The sequence below is a fragment of the Miniopterus schreibersii genome (genome assembly GCF_964146895.1).
Source record: "Miniopterus schreibersii genome assembly, chromosome: 14".
Classification (NCBI taxonomy): domain Eukaryota; kingdom Metazoa; phylum Chordata; class Mammalia; order Chiroptera; family Miniopteridae; genus Miniopterus; species Miniopterus schreibersii.
Genome location: NC_138114.1, coordinates 7,074,191 through 7,094,149, shown reverse-complemented (window position 1 = coordinate 7,094,149; position 19,959 = coordinate 7,074,191). Strand labels below are relative to the sequence as shown.

The window sequence follows — 19,959 nt, the reverse complement described above, 5'->3', positions numbered from 1 at the left end:
CAGCCCGGGAGGGCGTGGCTCAGTGGTTAAGCGTCGACCTAGGATCCAGGCGATCAGGGTTCGATTCCCGGTCAGGGCACATGCCCGGGTCGTGGGCTGCAGCTGATCAATGACTCTCTCATGATTGATGTTTCTATCTCTCTCTCTCCCTCTCCCTTCCTCTCTCTGAAATCAATAAAGATATATTTTTTAAAAAAAAAAGACAAACAATCCAATTTAAAAATGGGCAAAGGACTGGAATAGCCACTTCTCCAAAGAGGACATACAGATGGCCAAGAGACATGAAAAAATGCTCAATGTTGCCAATCATCAGACATGCAAATTAAAACCACAATGAAGTATCACTTCACACCTGTCAGAATGGCTCCATCAACAAGTCAACAAACTACAAGTGCTGGCGAGGGTATGGATAAAAGGGCACCTAATACACTGCTAGTGGGGATGCAGACTGGGGCAGCAACTATGGAAAGTAGTGTGGAGTTCCCTCAAAAGATTAAAAATTGACCTGTCATTTAACCCAGTGATCCCACTTCTAGGAATATATCCTAAGGAACCCAAAACACCAATTAGAAAGAACTTATGCACCCCTGTGTTCATATCGCAATTTACAATAGCTAAGATTTGGAAACAGCCCAAATGCCCATCAGTAGATGAGTGGATAAAAAAAACTGTGGCACATTTACACCATGGAATACTATGCAGCTATAAAGAGGAAGGACGTTTTAGCCTTTGGCACAGCATGGAGGGAACTAGAAAGTATTATGCTAAGTGAAATAAGCCAGTCAGAGAAAGACAAGTACCAAATGATCTCACTTATATGTGGAATATAATAAAATAAACTGATGAACAAAGTGGATCCAGAGACATAGAAGCTTGGAACAAACTGAGGGATCTCAGAGGGAAGGTGGGGGAGGGGGGTTGGAGAGAGATGAATCAGGGAACTTGTATGTTTATGGGCATGGCCCATGGACGCGGACATTGCTGTGGGGAGGGCTTGGGCGTGGGATGGATGTGGGGTGGAGGGGATCAGTGGGGTTAAAAGGCGGACATCTGTAATGGTCTCAACAATAAAGATAAAGAAACATTTAAAAAAATAAGTAAATAAAAATGCCGTTGTAAAAAAAAATTAAAATTGCCCGGCTGGGCGTGGCTCAGAGGTTGAGCGTCGACCTAGGATCCAGGCAATCAGGGTTCGATTCCCAGTCAGGGCACATGCCCGCGTTGTGGGCTCGATCAATGACTCTCTCATCACTGATGTTTCTGTCTCTCCCTCTCTCCCTCTCCTTTCCTCTCTCTGGAGTCAATAAAGATATATTAAAAAAAAAAAAATTAAAATTAAAAATAAATAAATAAATGCAGATCAAGGACAGGAACTATCTGAAGGGAGACAGTGTTCTGGAGCTAATCTTTGCAGTGTTCCAGGGCTAATCTTTGCAAGGATAATGATAGGAAGCAGGCCCTGGAAACTCACTAATTTTAGGTTTTTTCCCACCAAAAAAAAATAAAAAAATAAAATTGCTAAACTTACCATTTTTTTACCTGAGCAATTGTCTCTATTCACCTGATTATTTAAGAAATCCTTCTAGCACTAGAATAATCCAAAAATTTGTATAACACAAAAGACCCTAAATAGCAACAGAAATCTTGAAAAAGAACAAAGTGGGAGGTATCACACCATCTGCTATCCAACTATACTACAAGGTTATGGTAATCAAAACAGATAAATAGATCAATAGAACTGATACTGAACAAAGTGGGACGTCCTCTCCCCACTGGGTGCTGCTGGGGGTGGACTTTGTAAAAAACAAACAAACAAACAAACAAACAAAACCCTAATGAGTTAATTAACTGAGATGAGCTCTTCTCAGTCCTGGGACCCATGGAGCCCATGGTCTGGTTAGGTAGAAGAGGCACATGGGGAACCCCAGGCTTCCTATGCCTTGCCTGCATTTTACACATTGGCAAGATGTCACTTAAGGGCTCTGCTGCCTTAAAAATAAATAAGCCAAAGCAAAGTAAATAAGTAAAAATAAATAAGTAAATAAACCAAAACAGGAACAAATTTCAATATCATGGTTTGGACCCTTGACTAACATCTCCCTTGATGTTGGGGCTTTTCCATGACCTCAAACATGTCTCCAAAATGATTTCACAGGGTAAGCTTTAGCTCCACACTTGAGATAGAGGCAGGAGTCAAGAATCTATCCTTCTGGTCCAAAGCTTTATCCTCTAGACCAAACTGTTTTACTTCCCCATACCTAAGCACCCTACAGTACCTAGTAAAAACCACCTAGAATGATGCACATGGAACAAAGCGTTCAGTGGCGGTTTTAAAAACCTGTCTGGCCCCGGGTGGTGGCTCAGTTGGCTGGAGCGTTGTCCCGTACGCCAAAAAGGTTGCGGGTTCGATTTCTGGTCAGGGCATATACCTCGGTTGCAGGTCCCCAGTCAGGGCACATACAGGAGCCAACCGATTGATACTTTTCTGTCACATCAATGTCTGTCTGTCCCCATCAATAAAATATGTCCTCAGGTGAGGATTAAAAAAAACTGGTCTAAAAATTCTTCTGTAAGTGGAATCTGTGTCTCCTACCCTTGAACCTGGGCAGGCCTTTGTGATTGCCTCAGCAGAACACAGCAGAAGTGACAACGCCAGCTTCCGAGGCCAGGGTACACAAAGCAATACAGCCCCTGGGCAGCTCTCAAGAATCTCACTTTGAAGCTCCAGGCCACCACGTAAGTAGTTCAGTTTCCCAGAAGCTGCGTGCTGGGAGACCACATAGAGACGAGATGGGTTTCGGTGCCTCTAGTGCCCCAGCGAGTTGAGTCTTTTCCCCCAGGCACCAGAACTGTGTGGGAGCTGCTTCCCAGCCCAGCCACCTTCACACGAGGACCCACATGTGAGCCCTAAATAAAAAGTGCCGCGCTAAGCCCAGTCAACTTCTAGAACCATAAAGGTAATAAAACTTATTGATGTCTTAAGTCACTAACTCTTGTAGCAATTTATTTCATAGCATAAGTAACTGGAACACCTTATAAGCTACTAAAATTGCTCACACTTGTTTCCTTTTTCCATGTAGCTGACAACTATTTGAGGGCTTTCCAAGTGCCAATCACTAGTATAGGTCTTAGAGATAAGGGCAGGGAAAACGTCCTACCCTCACAGAGCTTTTCTAGTTAGGACAGAGACAACGAACGCGTAGACATGGGATGCCATGTGGCAATTCATACTGTGGAGATGATGAAACAGAAGGAGGGCTACTGAGTGCAGGGTGGTGTGCTGGCAGCTTGTGGTTGTGCAAAGGCTCGTCAGGGGAGGCTTCACAGAAAGCTGGGAACAGTGAGGAAGCAAGCCATATGGATTCTGGGAAGAGCACTCCCAGAAAGGCAGGACCCAGTGCCAAGACCTCACAGTGGGAGCTCAGGACAGGGCCAGAGTGTGAGGCCCCATCACGCTGTGCTCACAGGTCAGGAGGTTTGCCTATCTGGATTTTGGTTGATTCCGATCTTCTGTACACTGGACGTGAATGAAGTACAAGCCTCCAAGTTTTATTTACATCGACAGTAATTACTCTACTCACAGAAAGTTGTATGTTCTTCTGGCCGTTAGTGCAAAGTAACTACTGGAGTTTAACTCAAGGTTCATAAAATCCGACCTTACATGTAAATTTCTGCCAAGTCCATATATTTTTCTGGGACGGGGACAATTACTGCCCATTACATTCTCATACAGGTCTCTGATCCCCTAAAATCCTGGCCTAAAATTAGTTCTCAAAGGGCCTAGGCCTGTGGGAGTCAGAAAAAGCAGTGATACTGCTGAGAACCTATGCTACTCCCCTGAAAGGTGCTTCCAGGCAGGCGCCTGAGAACTGAGGCTGCCTGCAAACCAGTGCCAGCCACAAACAGTGACCAGTCACCAGGTAAAAAGCTGTGCCAAAATGCCTATCACTCCAACACTAGCCCACTTTTTAGTGAGACTACCAAAAAAGTAAGCAGTGTGCAGATTTCCATTCTCGTATAAATGCCTCACTGCACTGAAGATCAACAAGTAGCCTAAAATCTGAGCATCCTGAAGACAAGAGTATTTTCCTCCCACAAGATGCACTGAATTCAAACCCAAGAGTGAAAAGTATTGTACACATATTGCTTTCTAAAGACCGTGAATTCCCTGGCCAGGTAGCTCAGTTGAGTTGATTAGAGCATCAACCCAATACAACAAGGTTGCGGGCTCGAACCCTGGTCAGGGCACATACAAGAGGCAACCAACAAATGCATAAATAAGTGGAACAACATTGCCTCAGTGGTTAGAGTGTCAGCCCATGGACTGAAGGGTCCCAGGTCTGATTCTGGGCAAAGGTACATACCTCGGTTGCAGGCTAGATCCCTGGCCCTGGTTGGGGCTTGTGCAGGAAGCAACCCATCGATGTGTCTCTCTCACATCAATGTTTCTCTCTCTCTCCCCCCCTTCACTCTCTCTGAAAAGCAATGGAAAAAATATCCTTGGGTAAGGATTTAAAAAAAAGAAAAAGGACTATGTGTTCTCAAGAGATTATTTTCAAAGAACTAAAGAACATAGTAAAAAGTCTTGTACCTCTACTGAGGAAATCCTGATTCAGAAATGGTTTCTAATGTAATATCCTCAGACTAATTCCCAGAACTAAAAAAAAGAATTCCTTACCTCAGTGTCTTCCTCATCTGAAAATAAACCTTTTTCAGTCTTTGTTTCTGACAAGAGCTTAAGATTTTTGTTGGAAGGCAGGGTAACCTTTGTTGGAAAGAAAAAAAAAATGAGAGTTAACAAACAAGATGCCCAGAAATGAGAGTTTACTTAATCATTCATTCATTCAGAAAGTGTACTGAGTCTCTGCTAGAAGGCACCAGGCCATGTGCCAGGGGAGTAGACGCCATGGGCCTTGGACCTGTATCAAGTTCTTACAAAGAATTAACTCAAAATGAGCAGTATCATATGAAAGAATTTCAAAATTGCTCTAAGTTAAGAAAGAGGAAACAGTTCCTTACTAAAGCAAAATTCTCAGGACAGACAAGGCCTAGACATGGGAGATGGTACAGCAAGGGTGTTCCAGGCAGAGGGGATATGTGAGGAGACGAGTAAAAGAAAAGCAGTGGGCACATCTGGCAGATCAGAGTAGGACAGCCTGCCCATCTCATAAAGTACACAAATGGGACTCGTACAGATGGAGCCAGCGTAGAAAGGCGGCCGCCCCAGAAGCCTGCCAGGTTCTGAATTCCGGGACCTAGGTGGTTGGCAGCAGCGAGGACAGGGTTTCATAGCAAAGACATGACACGAGATGTGCTTCAGAAAGACCAAGGTGTGCAGGACAGCAAAGGGTGGGGAAGCAGTCAGAACAGCTTACAGAAAGGGGGACGCATCCCACTGGACAAATACAGGTCAATAATACAACCCATGAGCACCAAAAAAACTACAACGCTCATGGATAATATATAAATACGAAATACATGGTCTTATAGTGATACTAAGAGCAGCAGAGGAGTAGTAAAAGCTCTTCTGTCCAGAATAATGCCAGCTAACAAAGGTAGAAGAAATGCAAGAATTAGAAAAACATTATTTTGCACCCCCAACACGATGACTGGTTCCAGTAACAATCACTGATGGATGTTAAACAACGGGGTAGGGCAAAACTCTAACAACTGCTGAATCTTGGTGCTAGTTCTTGAGGTTCATTGTACTCTTCCAACTTTCTGCATGTTTGAAGTTCTTCACTGTACACCTGCAGGAAACAATCCTTCCCCTCTGGGTTCCAGATGGATTAACAAGATGCCCCAAATCAACACTCCTATGTTCACCTTCTTCCTGCTCACCTTTTTTTCTGCTCTTGCTTTATTTTCATCTCTCTGATTCACAGTAGCTTCTGGCAAAGCCGTTGCTTGTTCCTTGAACAGATCTTCCTCATCATCGAAGATACTGGCAGTGGACTTGACTTTGTCTTTAAAAGATACCACAACATAAAATTACATTAAGGTAAAAGATTTCACCATAAAATTCACAGATTACAAACTGTTCCTGCCCAAAGAATAAATTTAGAAATTAAGTTATTTATTATTATTTTTTTAATCCTCGCCTGAGGATATTTTTGTCATTGCTTTTCAGAGAGAGCAGAAGGGGGAGAGAGAAAGGGAGAAACATCGATGTGAGTGAGACACATCGACTGGTCACTGCCTGCTTACTGGGGCTCAGGATCGAGCCTGCAACCGAGGTACCTGCCCTTGGCCAGAATCAAGCCCAGGAACCTTCAGTCCGCGGGCCAACACTAACCACTGAGCAAAACTGGCCAGGGCGAAAAGTACATTATTTCTTAATTAGTTATGAAGAAATATTAAGTGGACTAGATTGGAATTTTTGAAAGGACACAATAGCAGCTCAAATGAAACACAGGACAATTTAACCATCTGGTTTACACACTTATCCAAGCAACAGCATCCTATGCCCACAGTAGCTTGGACAGGCATAAAAGGTAAAGAGAGACCTATAGAAAACAAGATCATGTAAGAATCAGTCACTCTAGGAAGGTGAGAAATGAGGGTCAGTTTTTGCTTTCAAAAAATCAAATTATGCAAAAGCATATAAAAGCAAATACTGAAATCTCCCCCATAACTCCACCTTCCCACCCAAACACAACAGCCATTGGAAGTTGGATATACATGCTTCTAATTCTCCCGAAGGATATACTAATGTATCAACTTTAGTCATTCTCAAATAGGGCTATAAATGATAACATAATTTGAACCATGCGTTTTTCACTTAACGTACCTTGGGTATTTTGCCATGTTAACATACACAGACCTCATTCTTTTTTTTTTCTCCCCCCTAAATATATCTTTATTGATTTCTGAGAGAGAAGAGGAAAGGGGGAGAGATAGAAACATCAGTGATGAGAGAGTCACTGATCAGCTGCCTCCTGCACGCCCCCAACTAGGGATCGAGCCCGCAACCTGGGCATGAGCCCTGACCAGGAATCGAACTGCAATCTCCTGGATCCTAGGTTGATGCTCAACCACTGAGTCACGGCCGGCCGGGCCACAGACCTCACTCTTTTTAGCAGGTTCACAAAACTCCACTGAATGGAAAAACCATAGCTGACCCTACTGATGAATTCTGGGCGGTTTCCAAGCTCTCACTACCATAAGCACTGCTGCACTGAGTGAGCTGTGTCACTGAAATGAGGGCACTGATTCATCAATGTCCCAGGACAGCAGCAGCAACGGGTCATCAACTTATCTGTGTGATTCCACATCAGTTCTCAATGACATCCACTAAAGTGAGAGACCTTCCATGCCAGGAGATGCGCTGCTGCCTGTATTCCCTGTCGTTTCAGCCGGCCTAGATCTGAGTGTATTATGCATTTGTTTGCTCTCTTTTTAAAATAAAGTGGAAGTACTTCCCTCACTTCCTGCTTCTACCCTTACTTTCCACACCTCCCACTGAAAAAGGGGCTAGTGCAACCCACAGACCAGCAATCTCCACCCACCAGGGAGCTGGTTAGAAATGTAGACTCGCAGGCCCGTCCCACAACCCTGAATCAGAACCTGCACTGTGGTGAGGGTCCCGGGAGAGTCATCCGCACATTAAAGACTGATTCAGAGGAGTGATTTCATGAACATAAGCTTAAATTCGAGCAGAGGAGACAGGAAGAAAGCCTAAGTGTCCAAGGGGTTGGAAATCCTGTCATACAAGGAAAAGTCAAGGTTATCTGGGCTTTTTGGAGCACAGAAGAGCAGCTGGGAAATAAACAGCTAGTATGGCATTCTGCTCAGAGAATTCACTAAGGACTGCTAGAAGAAAGTGTGAGTCCAGAGGTGAGAAGTAAAATTCTTGAGCAATTATAGGGGAACAGATTTCAGCCCTAAGAAAGAATTCCTGGTAATTTGTTTTCAAAGCAGAAAAGATTGGTTCATAAAACAGAGATTTCCAAGGTAGCATAACTACATAAGCAGAGATGAGACAACTCTGTGACAGGAATGCTTGAGGAGGGGTTCTGGTCCTACAGGAGATAAAAACTAGAGCAGTTTCATGTCCTTTGAGGTATTATTTTTCTGGCAAAATTCATAAACAGGCTGGAACAGTCACCTGTCTTGGAGGGTTTGCTACAGGCTGCTGCAAAGAAGTCGTCATCATCGTCCTCATCAAAGAGGCCAGTGGGCGCTGGGTGGTACAAGCTCTTCCCTGCAGTAGGCTGCTTGGGCTTCTGGGGCTCCTTCAGGGATGAAGCAGAGGCTGCACCCAACACATCAGTGTCCCCTGTGGGTAAAGAAACAAGAAGTGGCTATGAGGTAGTGTGGGTGGGCCTTCTGACTCTACAGGAAAAAAATTCCACTGCCACACACCAGGAACTTTTCGTTTCAGTTCATTCATTAAACACAGTAACAGGACCCAATAACTTCCATGTTTTTCTGCTACAGAAAGTCCCATAATGCAGATGCACCTGGTCACTCAAACACAACAAGGTCCAGGTCTGATTTCTAAGAGAAGAGGAGCTAACCCCGGGAAATGAGCACTTTCTGTAAGCTGCCCCATGCCTTCCAAAGCTCCTCCTACTCTCCAGCCTGCCATCAGAAAATGGCAATTTAAAAATGACAAAATGATTCTTACATAGTTTTTAAACAAACCCTAAAATATGATACCTAAAAATACGGAAACTGCTCCTGCTGGGATTTTCTTTCCAGGTTTGGTGGATGAAGACACTGAAACGAGAAAGAATGAGACAACCATGTCAACAAAGAAAATAACTTCTATTGTTAAATGCACTTACCTAAAATATGTGCAACACAACCCATACCTAATAGAGACCTTTTAAAACTATCTTTTCTTAAAAGACTCATTTTAAAATTCCTCAGTATCTTCTCTACCAACATCGTGACTTTTTTCTCGGGACTGATGCCATCTCAGCTGTGACCACCATGGAAAATCAGCGTGACCAGACACAGGGGCAGTGGGGTTGGCTGGAGAAGCCAAAGATGCAGAGCACAGTGGGGGGCAGGGACAGAGCAAGCAGGGCTCCTCCACAGTTCCTCTCTACCCAGTCCCCTTTGTGAGAATGAACAAGTAAAAAAAGGCAAAACATCTGAGACATCAGTGAAAAAAAGAAGACAATAACAGGAAAGAGGGAAACGAGGCGAGTCACTGATGCCAAAAAGTGGAGAGCAGGAACCATACGACAAGGCAACATCGTAGCAAGCCCAAAATCTGACAACTTGTAGGCTGGGGAGACCAAGTTGCTTAAAATAACTAATTCCTGATTCCTAAGAACTACCACAGACCTGAAGGAATACAACTTGTAAGTTTTAAATTTTTTTTCTGTGTGCCTTTTAAAAAGTCCAACCCAGCTAGGTGTGGCTCAGCGGTTGAGCATTGACCTAGGATCCAGGAGATCGAGGTTCGATTCCCGGTCAGGGCACATGCCTGGGTTGTGGGCTCGATCCCCAGTCAGGGGCATGCAGGAGGCAGCTGATCAATGACTCTCTCATCATTGATGTTTCTATCTCTCTCTCTCCCTCTCCCTTCCTCTCTCTGAAATTATCAATAAAGATACATTAAAAAAAAAAAGTCCACTGATGATTATGATGACACTGGGCTGGGGAATTACTGATCTCCAATTTATATGCACTTTTAAAAAAGTTTCTTTGAATTAAATTGATTAAACTAAAATATCCTCAATACTGCTAGAGTATTTTTCCTGTTTGACTTTTTATGAATTCTCAAGGAAGCAAAACTGTGATGTGGGTTTACAGATAGCACTCTTTGTTTTTTCTAAGACAAGACAAGAATTAGTGCACATAAACTACTTTTAACTAGACAGACGCAAACACAATAGTTTCCTGCCTAACAAAACAGCAAGGTTTGGGAACAAGTTCAGGGATCCCATCTCCTAAAGGGAAGTGAGTAGTTTTGGAAATCTGTATAAAAAGCACAGTAGCCTCAATCCAAGCTCACCTTCATTAGCAGGTGCCCGAGCATCCTGATTCCGAGGGGCTTCCGTGAAGAGGTCACTCTGGTTGTAATATGGGATATGACAAAAAAACAGTAAAAAAGGTAGCTGCATTTGAGGCTTTCTAAAGAAAAGTACCTCGTAAAGTTTAAAAATATATATATCGCCCATTATGACAACATTATGAAATAAAAGAGCAGGAGTTAACATTAAAATTAGTAAGTAAATAAATAAATATACATATATGCTGTTCTGCCAGAAAATCAGTACCAAAGAGAAGACTGGCAAAATCAGACCCTTAAATAAGTTAGGTCTGTCCAGGAATTAAGTACAAATAGGGGGAAGACAATAGAGGTAAGAAACAACTTAAGTAAATCATTCACTCAAGTAAATCAACTCAAGTAAATCATTCACTATTAACGTTCCCCACCCTCTCCCCACCTAACAAAGGGCACCAGGATACAACATGCCCTCTTTGTGATTCTTAGTTCAAACCTCCCAAAATATAAAAGCAAGAAGCCAAGAAGCGATCTTGCCCCTACTGAAGGAACAAAGTGTGTTTCTTCCATGACAGCTCTGGGAGCTTCGGTTAGGTTACCGCTGACAGACCTCGTCGTCTTCATCATCAAAGAGCCCCTTCCCTCCGCTGAACAGGCCGCCTCTGGAGCCAAATGGCGAGAAGTCTTCATCAGTCAGCTTGGGGGGGGTGAACAAGTTATCTTCCTCATCTAGCAAACAGAGAGGAAAGCTTTGCAGGGACAGCTGAAGATGGGGTAGGAAATCAAATTCCAGAGGTTAGCCTTTACAACTTCTCCAAAATCGGCATGAGGTTTGCCTAACCATACACAACAAGGGGTATTTGAATGCCAGCAATCTGAGAAATTTCAAACAAAAATGCATTAAGCAGTCCGCTAAATCCCTTAAAAGCTTCTCTGGGTTCCCACCCTCATGTCTGTAAATATCTGGTGCAGAGTCAATTCTGCACATGATCCCCATCACCTATTTTTATTTCTGTTGAAGCAAGTACATCCTTCAATTGCCAATCAAGACCCATCCTACCAAGAATTGGTGGGAAGGGGGCAGACTAAACACTGTAACATTACTGTTTAATATGAAAGAGCCTGATATATTCTTTATTGAAAAAGAGTTCCCCAGTTTTATACTTCTAGAGAATTCCAAAAAGGTAGCCAATGATCGCTATAAAATCTAATAATTCAAATCTTCATGGCATTTTTCCTCCCCATCCATATCTCCTCCCAGCACCTCAAAGAATGCTTTGAAATGCTCTGAAAACATGAATGGAGACAGACCCCATTTGTCAAGCATTTAAAGTGCACTTCATGAATTACGTGATATTTCTGACTTGAAAGCCATCTAAAGAAACAGAATCGGTGATGTCAGAGGAATAGGGCGTGAGAAGCCCCCTAATTTCTCCCCTTGAAGTTTCAACGATATGAACAACTATAATTCAACAAAGGGTTCCCTGTTCAATGCACAAACACATCTAAGAGATATATGCATTAAAACATCTAAAGGTGGGCAAGTGGGAGCAAATCAAGGCGGGAAGAAAGAGAGAAGAGCTGAGATGATGCCAAAGACACAGCCCAAAGCTCACAGCCCTGAGGTCAGTGCAGGACTAAGCCCAAAAAGGGGAGGAATCAGGTTGCCGCTGGCACTCCCTTCAGCCCTGAGGAGCAGAGATACAGTGAGCATTCCTGCAGGAGTGGACAGTAGAATCTGAGGATGAGCCCAGTGATCTAGGCAGGGACAAAGCACAGAGGCGCGGGCACAGTTGTCTGGCAATCGGCATTCCAAACAGAGAAACCAAGCCACAGAGCCTGGCTACCTCCTCCCACCCTCCCAGAGCTCGCCTCCCCTCACCCACCCAGAGCTAGCAGCAAGCCCCAGAAGCTGTAGCCTTGAGTGTCAGGTTGAAGAGCACACAACCTGCAAAACAGAGAACTGGTACTACAGAAACATTTTCTCCCTTAGCAACAGGGGCACTCTGCCACTAACCTCAGGGTCAGGTGGAGATACAGAGGGGAGGCCACTGAGGTCTACCAGTCACCATTACTAGGAAAGCAAACGAACAAAGGCAGCAGCCAGCTTCCCCCAGCTCACCCCACCCCCACACATTGCAGCTGCACTGCCCGCAGTGTCTGGCTGCAGGGGACAACACTGGGATTTCACGGATTTGGAACCCCCACCATCCACCACATTCCCTCATGGGGTTGGTCCCTGGAGACTCAGGCAGCCTGAACACAGAGGAGATGCCCACCTTCCCAGGAAACACAGGACATTTTCCACCACCACTCCCCCACCCCACCACTACCCCCAGAGATCTGAAAAGCCAGAGCAGTGCAAGAGAACTAAATAGCTTGTGCTTCAGTGCCACCTACTGGAAAACAACAGAAAGGTTTGTAATCAATCTATTAGAGAAGTGCCACCCATACACAGATGCCTACACAGGGAAGAAATCCATCAAATACCATGAATAACCAAGGTAAAGAGGCAGCTCAGGAAGAAAATGAAAAATCTCCAGAAAATAAACTTAAAGACATGGAAATATGCAACTTAAATGACAGAGAATTCAAGATTGCAGTTCTAAAAAAATTAACGAGTTACAGGAAAACACAGAGAAGCAGTTTAATGGACTCAGAAATGAAATCAATAAACAAAATAAGCACTTTACAAAAGAAATTGAAACTTTAAAAAATAATAATAATAAAAATTCCTGAGGCGAAGAACTTGATAAGAGAGATAAAGAATAAAATATTGAGCTTTGGAAATAGAACCAGATGAAGAAAAGAATTAGATATTGAAACCAGAAATCTAGAAATGCCAGAGGAATGAAAAGAGAGACCTGAACATTAAAATGAAATGAAAGAACTCTACAAGAACTCTCGATTCCCGGTCAGGGCACATACCCAGGTTGCAGGTTCGATCTCCTGTTGAAGGGGCTTACAGGAAGCAATGGATCGATGTTTCCCTCTCACATCAATGTTTCTCTTTATCTCCCACTCCCTTCCCCTCTCTCTCAAATCAATGAAAAACATATCCTCAGGTGAGGATTAAAAAAAAACCACTACTTTCCTATATACGAACAATGAAACTTCAGAAAAAGAAATGAAAAAAACAGTACTTTTGCAATCGCAACAAAAAGACTAAAATACCTAGGAATAAACTTAACAAAGGATGTGAAAAACCTATATTCTGAAAACTACAAAGCAATATTAAAAGAGGTTGAAAATGACACAACAGTTGATATGGAAAGATATTCCATGTTCATAGACTAGAAGAATCAACACAGTTAATACAGCCATATTACCCAAAGCAATATACAGATTTAATGCAACCCCCATCAAAATCCCAATGTGGCCCAAAGGGCATGGCTTGGCTGTTGAGCATTGACCTCTGATACAGGAGATCGAGGTTCAATTCCTGGTCAGGGCACATGCCCGGGTTGCGGGCTCAATCCCCGGTGGGGGGCGTGCAGGAGGCAGCTGATCAATGACTCTCTCATCATTGATGTTTCTATCTCCCTCTCTCCTTCTTCCTTCCTCTCTCTGAAATCAATAAAGACATATTTAAAAAAAAAAAAATCCCAATGTGATTTTATAAAGAAAGAGAACAAAAAAAAAAATCAGATTTGTATAGAACGACAAGAGACTCTGAATAGCCAAAGCAATCCTGAGAAAAAAGAAGAAAGTGGGAGGTGTCACACTGCCTGGCTTCAAACTATACCACAAGCTACGACAATTAAAACAGCATGGGCCCTAGCTGGTCTGCTCAGTGGTTAGAGCATCGGCCTGTGGACTTAAGAGTCCCAGGTTCAATTCCAGCCAAGGGCACATACCCCGGCTGCAGGCTCAATCCCTGGCCCCAGTCGGGCATGTTCAGGAGGCAACCAATCAACATGTCTCTCTGACATCGATGTTTCTCTCTCCTTCTCCCTTCCACTCTCTGAAAAGCAAAGGAAAAAATATATCCTCAGGTGAGGATAAAAACCCAGCATGGTCCTGGCAGAAAAACAGACACACAGACCAACGGAACAGAACCGAGAGCCCAGAAATAAACCCACATGAATATGGGCAAATAATTTTTGACAAAGGGGCCAAAAACACACAATGGAGAAAGGAAAGCATGTTCACTAAATGGTGCTGGGAAAACTGGAAAGCCACATGCAGAAGAATATAACTAGATTACAGTCTGTCCTCATGTACAAGAATTCAAAATGGATCAGAAACCTAAATATAACACCTGAAATGGTAAATTACATAGAAGAAAACAAAGGTACTAAACTTGTGGACCTTGATCGTGGAGAACATTTTATGAATTGACCCCAAAGGCAAGGAAAGTAAAGACAAAAATAAATGGGACTATATCAAACTAAAAAACTTCTGCACAGCAAAAGAAACCACCACAAAACAAAAAGGCAACCAACCAAATGGGAGAAAATATTTGCAAACAATAGCTCCAACGAAGGGTTAATATCCAAAATACATAAAGAACTCATACAAGTCAACACCAAACAATCCAATTAAAAAATGGACAGAGGACCTGAAAAGACACCTCTCCCAAAAGACATACAAACAGCCAACAGATTTATAAAAAGATGCTCAACTTCACTAGCTATTAAGGAAATGCAAATCAAAACTACAGTAAGATACCAGCTCATGTCTGTTACTATAACTATTATCAACAAGACCATTAATAACAAGTGTTGGAGAGGCTGTGGAGAAAAAGGAACCCTCATTCACTGCTGGTGGGAATGTAAACTGGTACAGCCACTATGGAAAACAGTTTGGAAGCTCTTCAAAAAATTAAGAAGAGAGCTACCATATGACCCAGCAATCCCTCTTCTGGGTATCCACCCAAAAAACCTGAAAACATTTATTTGCAAAGATATATGCACTGCAGCATTATTCACGGTGGCCCAGACATGAAACAACCAAAGTGTCCTGTGATAGAGGACAGGATAAAGAAGATGTGGGACACGTACACAGTGGAATACTACTCAGCTATGAGGAAGGATGGAATACTGCCATTTGCCACAACATGGATGGATCTGGAGAGTATTTTGCTAAGCGAAATAAGTCAGACAGAAAAGTTAAGAACCATGTGATTTCACTCATATGTAGGATATAAAACTGAAAGCAACACATGAACAAACAAGAAAAACAAAAACTCATAGACAGAGAACAGTACAGTAGTTACCTAGGGAAGGGGCTGGAGGATAGTAAAGGGTAAAGGGGGCCAAATATATGGTGATGGGAGACTTGACTTTGGGTGGTGGGCACACAATGCAATAACAGATCATGTATCCTAAGATTATACACTTGAAACCTTTATGATCTTATTAACCAATTTCACGCCCCTAAACTGAACTTAAAAGAATAAAATAAAGAAGACCCTGGAGGCACTTATTTAAGAAAAAGAAAAAAAAGGAACAGGGAAAAGGCCTACCGTCTGAGGGAGTTCTTTCCTTCTTCTCTTTCAATGTCTTCTGAGGTTTTGCTTCTGCAGATAAGGCTTGAAGAATATGTCAGAGTTTTAGCCATACTCCATCTATGTTGGTATCTATCTACTGATTTTTTACATATGTATCTGTCATCCTCATGACTCTTAAGCTCAGGGCAAGCCATTCAACTTTGTATCTTGGCACCACCTGAGCACTTCAGCAAAGCAGGCACACAAAAGTGCCTCTTTTCAAGCAAAAAGCTTCAACTTATACGAGGGCTGCGCCTGCTAAAAGAATTATCCTGACATATTTCCACCCTGTTAAATCACTAGAATATACTGTATAGTACATTTTCATTTGTCAACATACAGGAGTAAATATTGAGCCAGGGATTCTTAATCTGGGGCCCATGCCTCTCTGAGGTATCCAATAATCCCCTAAAATTGCAATACAATGCATATTTGTGCATTTTTCTTGGGGAATCCACAGTGTTCAGTTATCAAAGACTCTATAAACCAAAAAGAGTAAGGAGTGCAATGTAAGTCTGCCGTGTCTTAGTAAAATTAAACAGGGAACTCTGCCCTCGGAGAGGTTCCTGCACTTCCCTGCCATAGCCGTGTTAGCTCCTGGGGGTACCTCTTTGCTCATCTGGGGGGGGTACCTCTTTGCTCATCTGGGGGTACCTCTTTGCTCATCTGGGGGGGGGTACCTCTTTGCTCCTCCTCCACTCGGCTTGTGGCGTCCCCTCTGATCCGAGCAGCCAGCTCATCAGCAAAGGACGTGGGTCTTTTCTACAGGCAGAAGAGACCAAAAGAATCACTTTTTAAAACATACAAACTAGTACAGTTTACTTTTAAATACCTAACCAAATTTTGGCAAAGAAACTGAAATGATGAGAAAACAGTGTTTAACTAATTTAAACATAGGCACCCTAGGTGGTGAACACACAATACAGTGTACACATGGTATTGTGGAATTGTGCACCTGAAACTTGTATAATTTTGTTAAACAGGGTCATCCCAATAAATAAAAAGGAAAGAATAAAAAGAATAAAAAGAAACAGGTGCACCCTGTACAGATCACCTGACAAACAGGACTGAGCGTTCCTTCGAAAAGGGGTGCTCCATATTTCTTTGTTTTATACTTCAAAGAGCTAGATAAGAAAACTACCATGAAGTCCTTGGGGTCTTAAAACTCTGAAAGTGAATATATTTTGAATGATCTGACTTGTAAAATTGCAACATCTGAAAGAGAAAGTGATACTTACAATGCAACCTGAGATGCTCAAACATTATTTTCAAGTGTTAATGAAAATAGAAATATGATGTAAAATAAGATGGTCACAAATATAAACAACAATAAAAGGAATGAGTCTTAGGTACCACTTCTAAACCTTGCCAAGAGATAGCAACTATATTCTTTCTTACAGGTCTAGTATTTTCTTCAATGTTCTCAATATCTTCCTCCTCCTTCTCAGAGTCAGCGAAAATGTCACAGCCATCATCCTCCTCTTCTTCGTCACTCATCTGTGCAGTGTGCTAAGAGTACAAACACTAGATTAGAACTATGAGATAAGGTCATCGAGCTAAAAGAGAGATACTGCTACTTAGCCTTTAGGAAAAACAGTAACAGTTTGTTAAATGCAGCAAAAGTTATAAAGCAGTCCATGTGCTAGAACAAATAATACAAAAGATTTCTTTTTAGCACAAGAATAGCAAAATGACATATTAAAACTATCCATCACTAGAGAAATGATTAAACTAAGTTTCATCCTATCTTAATAAGAATACTGACTAATAGTTAAAAAAATAAGTTGCAACAATTGAAGAGCTATCCAAGGCACCAAGTAAGAAAACTCTGAATGATAAACCCAGTATGACATGACTTTGCACCCCCCTCGTCCTTACAACACCACCACTTCCATGGGCACAGACATACTTGTAAAAACAAACACTTGGATATATCCACTCCCAGATGATAATACCAGTTACCTCTGGAGAGTGTGAGAAGATGAAGACTGGAGAGCTCAAAGCAGTCACTGGTATGTATAATTGTTTAAAAAAAATGTTTAATGTTTAAATTAGTTCAGATTAATGATATATACTTTCTACTTTGCATATGCAAGCATTTGGTGAATAAAGGGTAGTAATCTAGATACTAAAATAATAAAACATTAAAAAATAAATCAATAAACTGTGCCAGGTACTGTGCTAAAATCTTTAGAACTCTGAGGTTAGCTGTGGCCCACAAAACCAGACTATCTTTAACAATGGTTAAGCCAACGCTCTGAATCACTATACGGTATTGTTTGAAAAACTCTGAATTTACAGGTCTTAATAGTAAATTCCACAGAAAGAAATGTGGGTTGATTATTAAAATTATAAAGATTAGCCACATTTGTGAATACAACTGGAAAAATACAGGTACCAACCAAAAAGTACTAAATCCTTCATTTGACAGTTGAAAACTTTCATAAAAAAATATTTCCCAATTAGGAAACAAATGAAAATTGGGGCAATCTTTATATACCACTGTACATATATTATGGAAGCAAAACTCATAACCCCAGTGCTAAGGAGACTGTAGGAAAATCGTTATGCAGGATCTGTAATTTGGAATGTGCATCAGGCAGTAAATATCAAAAGCCTTTAATATAACTCCACCGCATTCTACTTAAGGAAACAGTTCACATAAGCAAAGGACTTTTCTGTATGAAAACTGAATACATCATTATCTCAAAATTAAAATTCTGAAAATAAACCATTTTCCATATACATTTAGAGACTAAGACAGCATCATATATTAGTGTGCCTAAAAATATAGAAGTTTAGCCCTGGGCAGTGTGGCTCAGTTGGTCGGAACATCATCCCACAGACTAAAAGGTGGCAGGTTCCATTCCCAGTCAGGGCACATACCCAGGTTGCAGGTACCATCCCAGTCGGGGCCATGCGGGAGGCAAATGATCGATGTTTCTCTGTCACATAGATGTCTCTCTCTCTACCCCCCTCTCCCATTCTCTAAAATCAATAAAAAATAAATTTTAAAAAATGTACTCTGAAGATAATAAAATATATAGAAGTCTAGCCCTGCCAGAGTGGCTCAGTTGGCTGAGCGCCGTCATGTGCACCACAAGGCTGCTAGTTTGGTCCCCAGTTAGCGCACATGTCTGGGTTGCAGGTTTGATCCCTAGTTGGGGCATGTACAGAAGGCAACCGATCTGTTTCTCTCTCACATCGATGCTTCTCTCTCCTTCACTCTCTTCTCTCCCCCTTCCTCTCTCTAAGCATGTCCTCCAGTGGATTAAACAAATATATACACACACACATATTACTCATGTAGATGTGTATATAAGTTTACAAAGACTAAAGTGACAAGGATAGAGAAACACTTATATTAATGTAAAATAGCAGAAAATAATGTATATATTATAAAAATACATCCTTAGTAAGATACAAAAATTAAGATAATGATACTAAAACAGTAAGATTAGAAGATTCTTTTGAGTGTTCCCTAATGTTACTGTTCTACAGTAACAAATTTTAAAACGGGGAGAGGGATTCAGTTTGGGTAACTGGGCCATCTTTTAGAGGCTCTGTTTCCCAATTTTGTTTTTTACTTCTTTTTTTCTATGAGAAATTAAGATAAAACTATAAAGAAAAATTTTAAATATATATATACAAGGGAGTAGTTAGCCTAAAAACATGAAATGCTTGAAAGAAAATTAGTTGTAAATATGAATAAATCCTTATTTTCTCAGAAGGCATTCAAAAGTAATTTGGGGATCTACTTAGAATATATGCTACGCTTCAATTAAAACGTCAAAGTAAAATCACTGTAACACATGAGCCTACCTGGTTTTGGTCATTGTCACTGTGGTTGGCAAAATCTTCATCCGACTCCTGTAGGGGAAAAAGGCTTTGTCAATAGAGGCTTTACTCAGAAACACAGAAGTAATTTCAGGCCTGAGTCTTTGGGGCTCGTCAACACTCGGTCTCTGTACTGATTACTGGTCCCCTGAAGTATCAATGTATGGTTATGGTGTACAGCTGGCAACATCACCAAGGTCTGTTCCAATAGACGTGTAACTTTTTTGTGGTTAATTAAAACGTCTCTATCATCTCTGATCACTGGATTTAAAGTAAGAGTTGTACATTTAATTAACTAAATTACCTCAAGTTGGTTTGTGTTATTTTACTTTTCGTACCCCACTCTCTATACTCCCTTCTAAACAGGATAACTACTTCATCAGGCTCAAGAAGGGAAGGAAGATCAGTATTTGCAACCAGCAATTACATAAAGACTTGCACTGATGGCTAAAAGCAAAGGATTCAGCTAATGACCATCAGTTACAGTGAGGTATTTCCCACTGCTAGGTTGTTTTGTTTGGAGGGCTGGCTAAAGGAGGGCAGGGGAAGACGACAGGAGAAAAAGAGAGAGAAGTATATACATACAATACTATCTCCTTTAAGAAATCCACACTCAGCCCTGGCGGGGCTTCTCAGTGGTTAGAGCGTCAGCCTCCCGGAATGAAGG

The 19,959-nt window shown here is 41.8% G+C and overlaps 1 protein-coding gene across 6 annotated transcripts in view; it reads right to left on the bottom strand.

The window, feature by feature from the left end:
• Positions 1 to 19,959, bottom strand: part of LOC308567131 (WASH complex subunit 2-like) — a 58,711-nt gene that overhangs the window by 27,346 nt on the left and 11,406 nt on the right. For all 6 annotated transcript variants that reach the window (XM_081158433.1, XM_081158431.1, XM_081158430.1 and 3 more), the window contains exons 8-17: positions 19,278 to 19,325; positions 16,854 to 16,964; positions 16,136 to 16,217; positions 15,432 to 15,497; positions 10,575 to 10,693; positions 9,971 to 10,028; positions 8,662 to 8,721; positions 8,108 to 8,278; positions 5,842 to 5,966; positions 4,679 to 4,765 (exon numbers count right to left, since the gene is read on the bottom strand). In XM_081158433.1, the coding sequence (XP_081014559.1) occupies positions 4,679 to 4,765; positions 5,842 to 5,966; positions 8,108 to 8,278; positions 8,662 to 8,721; positions 9,971 to 10,028; positions 10,575 to 10,693; positions 15,432 to 15,497; positions 16,136 to 16,217; positions 16,854 to 16,964; positions 19,278 to 19,325 (927 nt within the window). The remainder of the gene's footprint in view (positions 1 to 4,678; positions 4,766 to 5,841; positions 5,967 to 8,107; positions 8,279 to 8,661; positions 8,722 to 9,970; positions 10,029 to 10,574; positions 10,694 to 15,431; positions 15,498 to 16,135; positions 16,218 to 16,853; positions 16,965 to 19,277; positions 19,326 to 19,959) is intronic.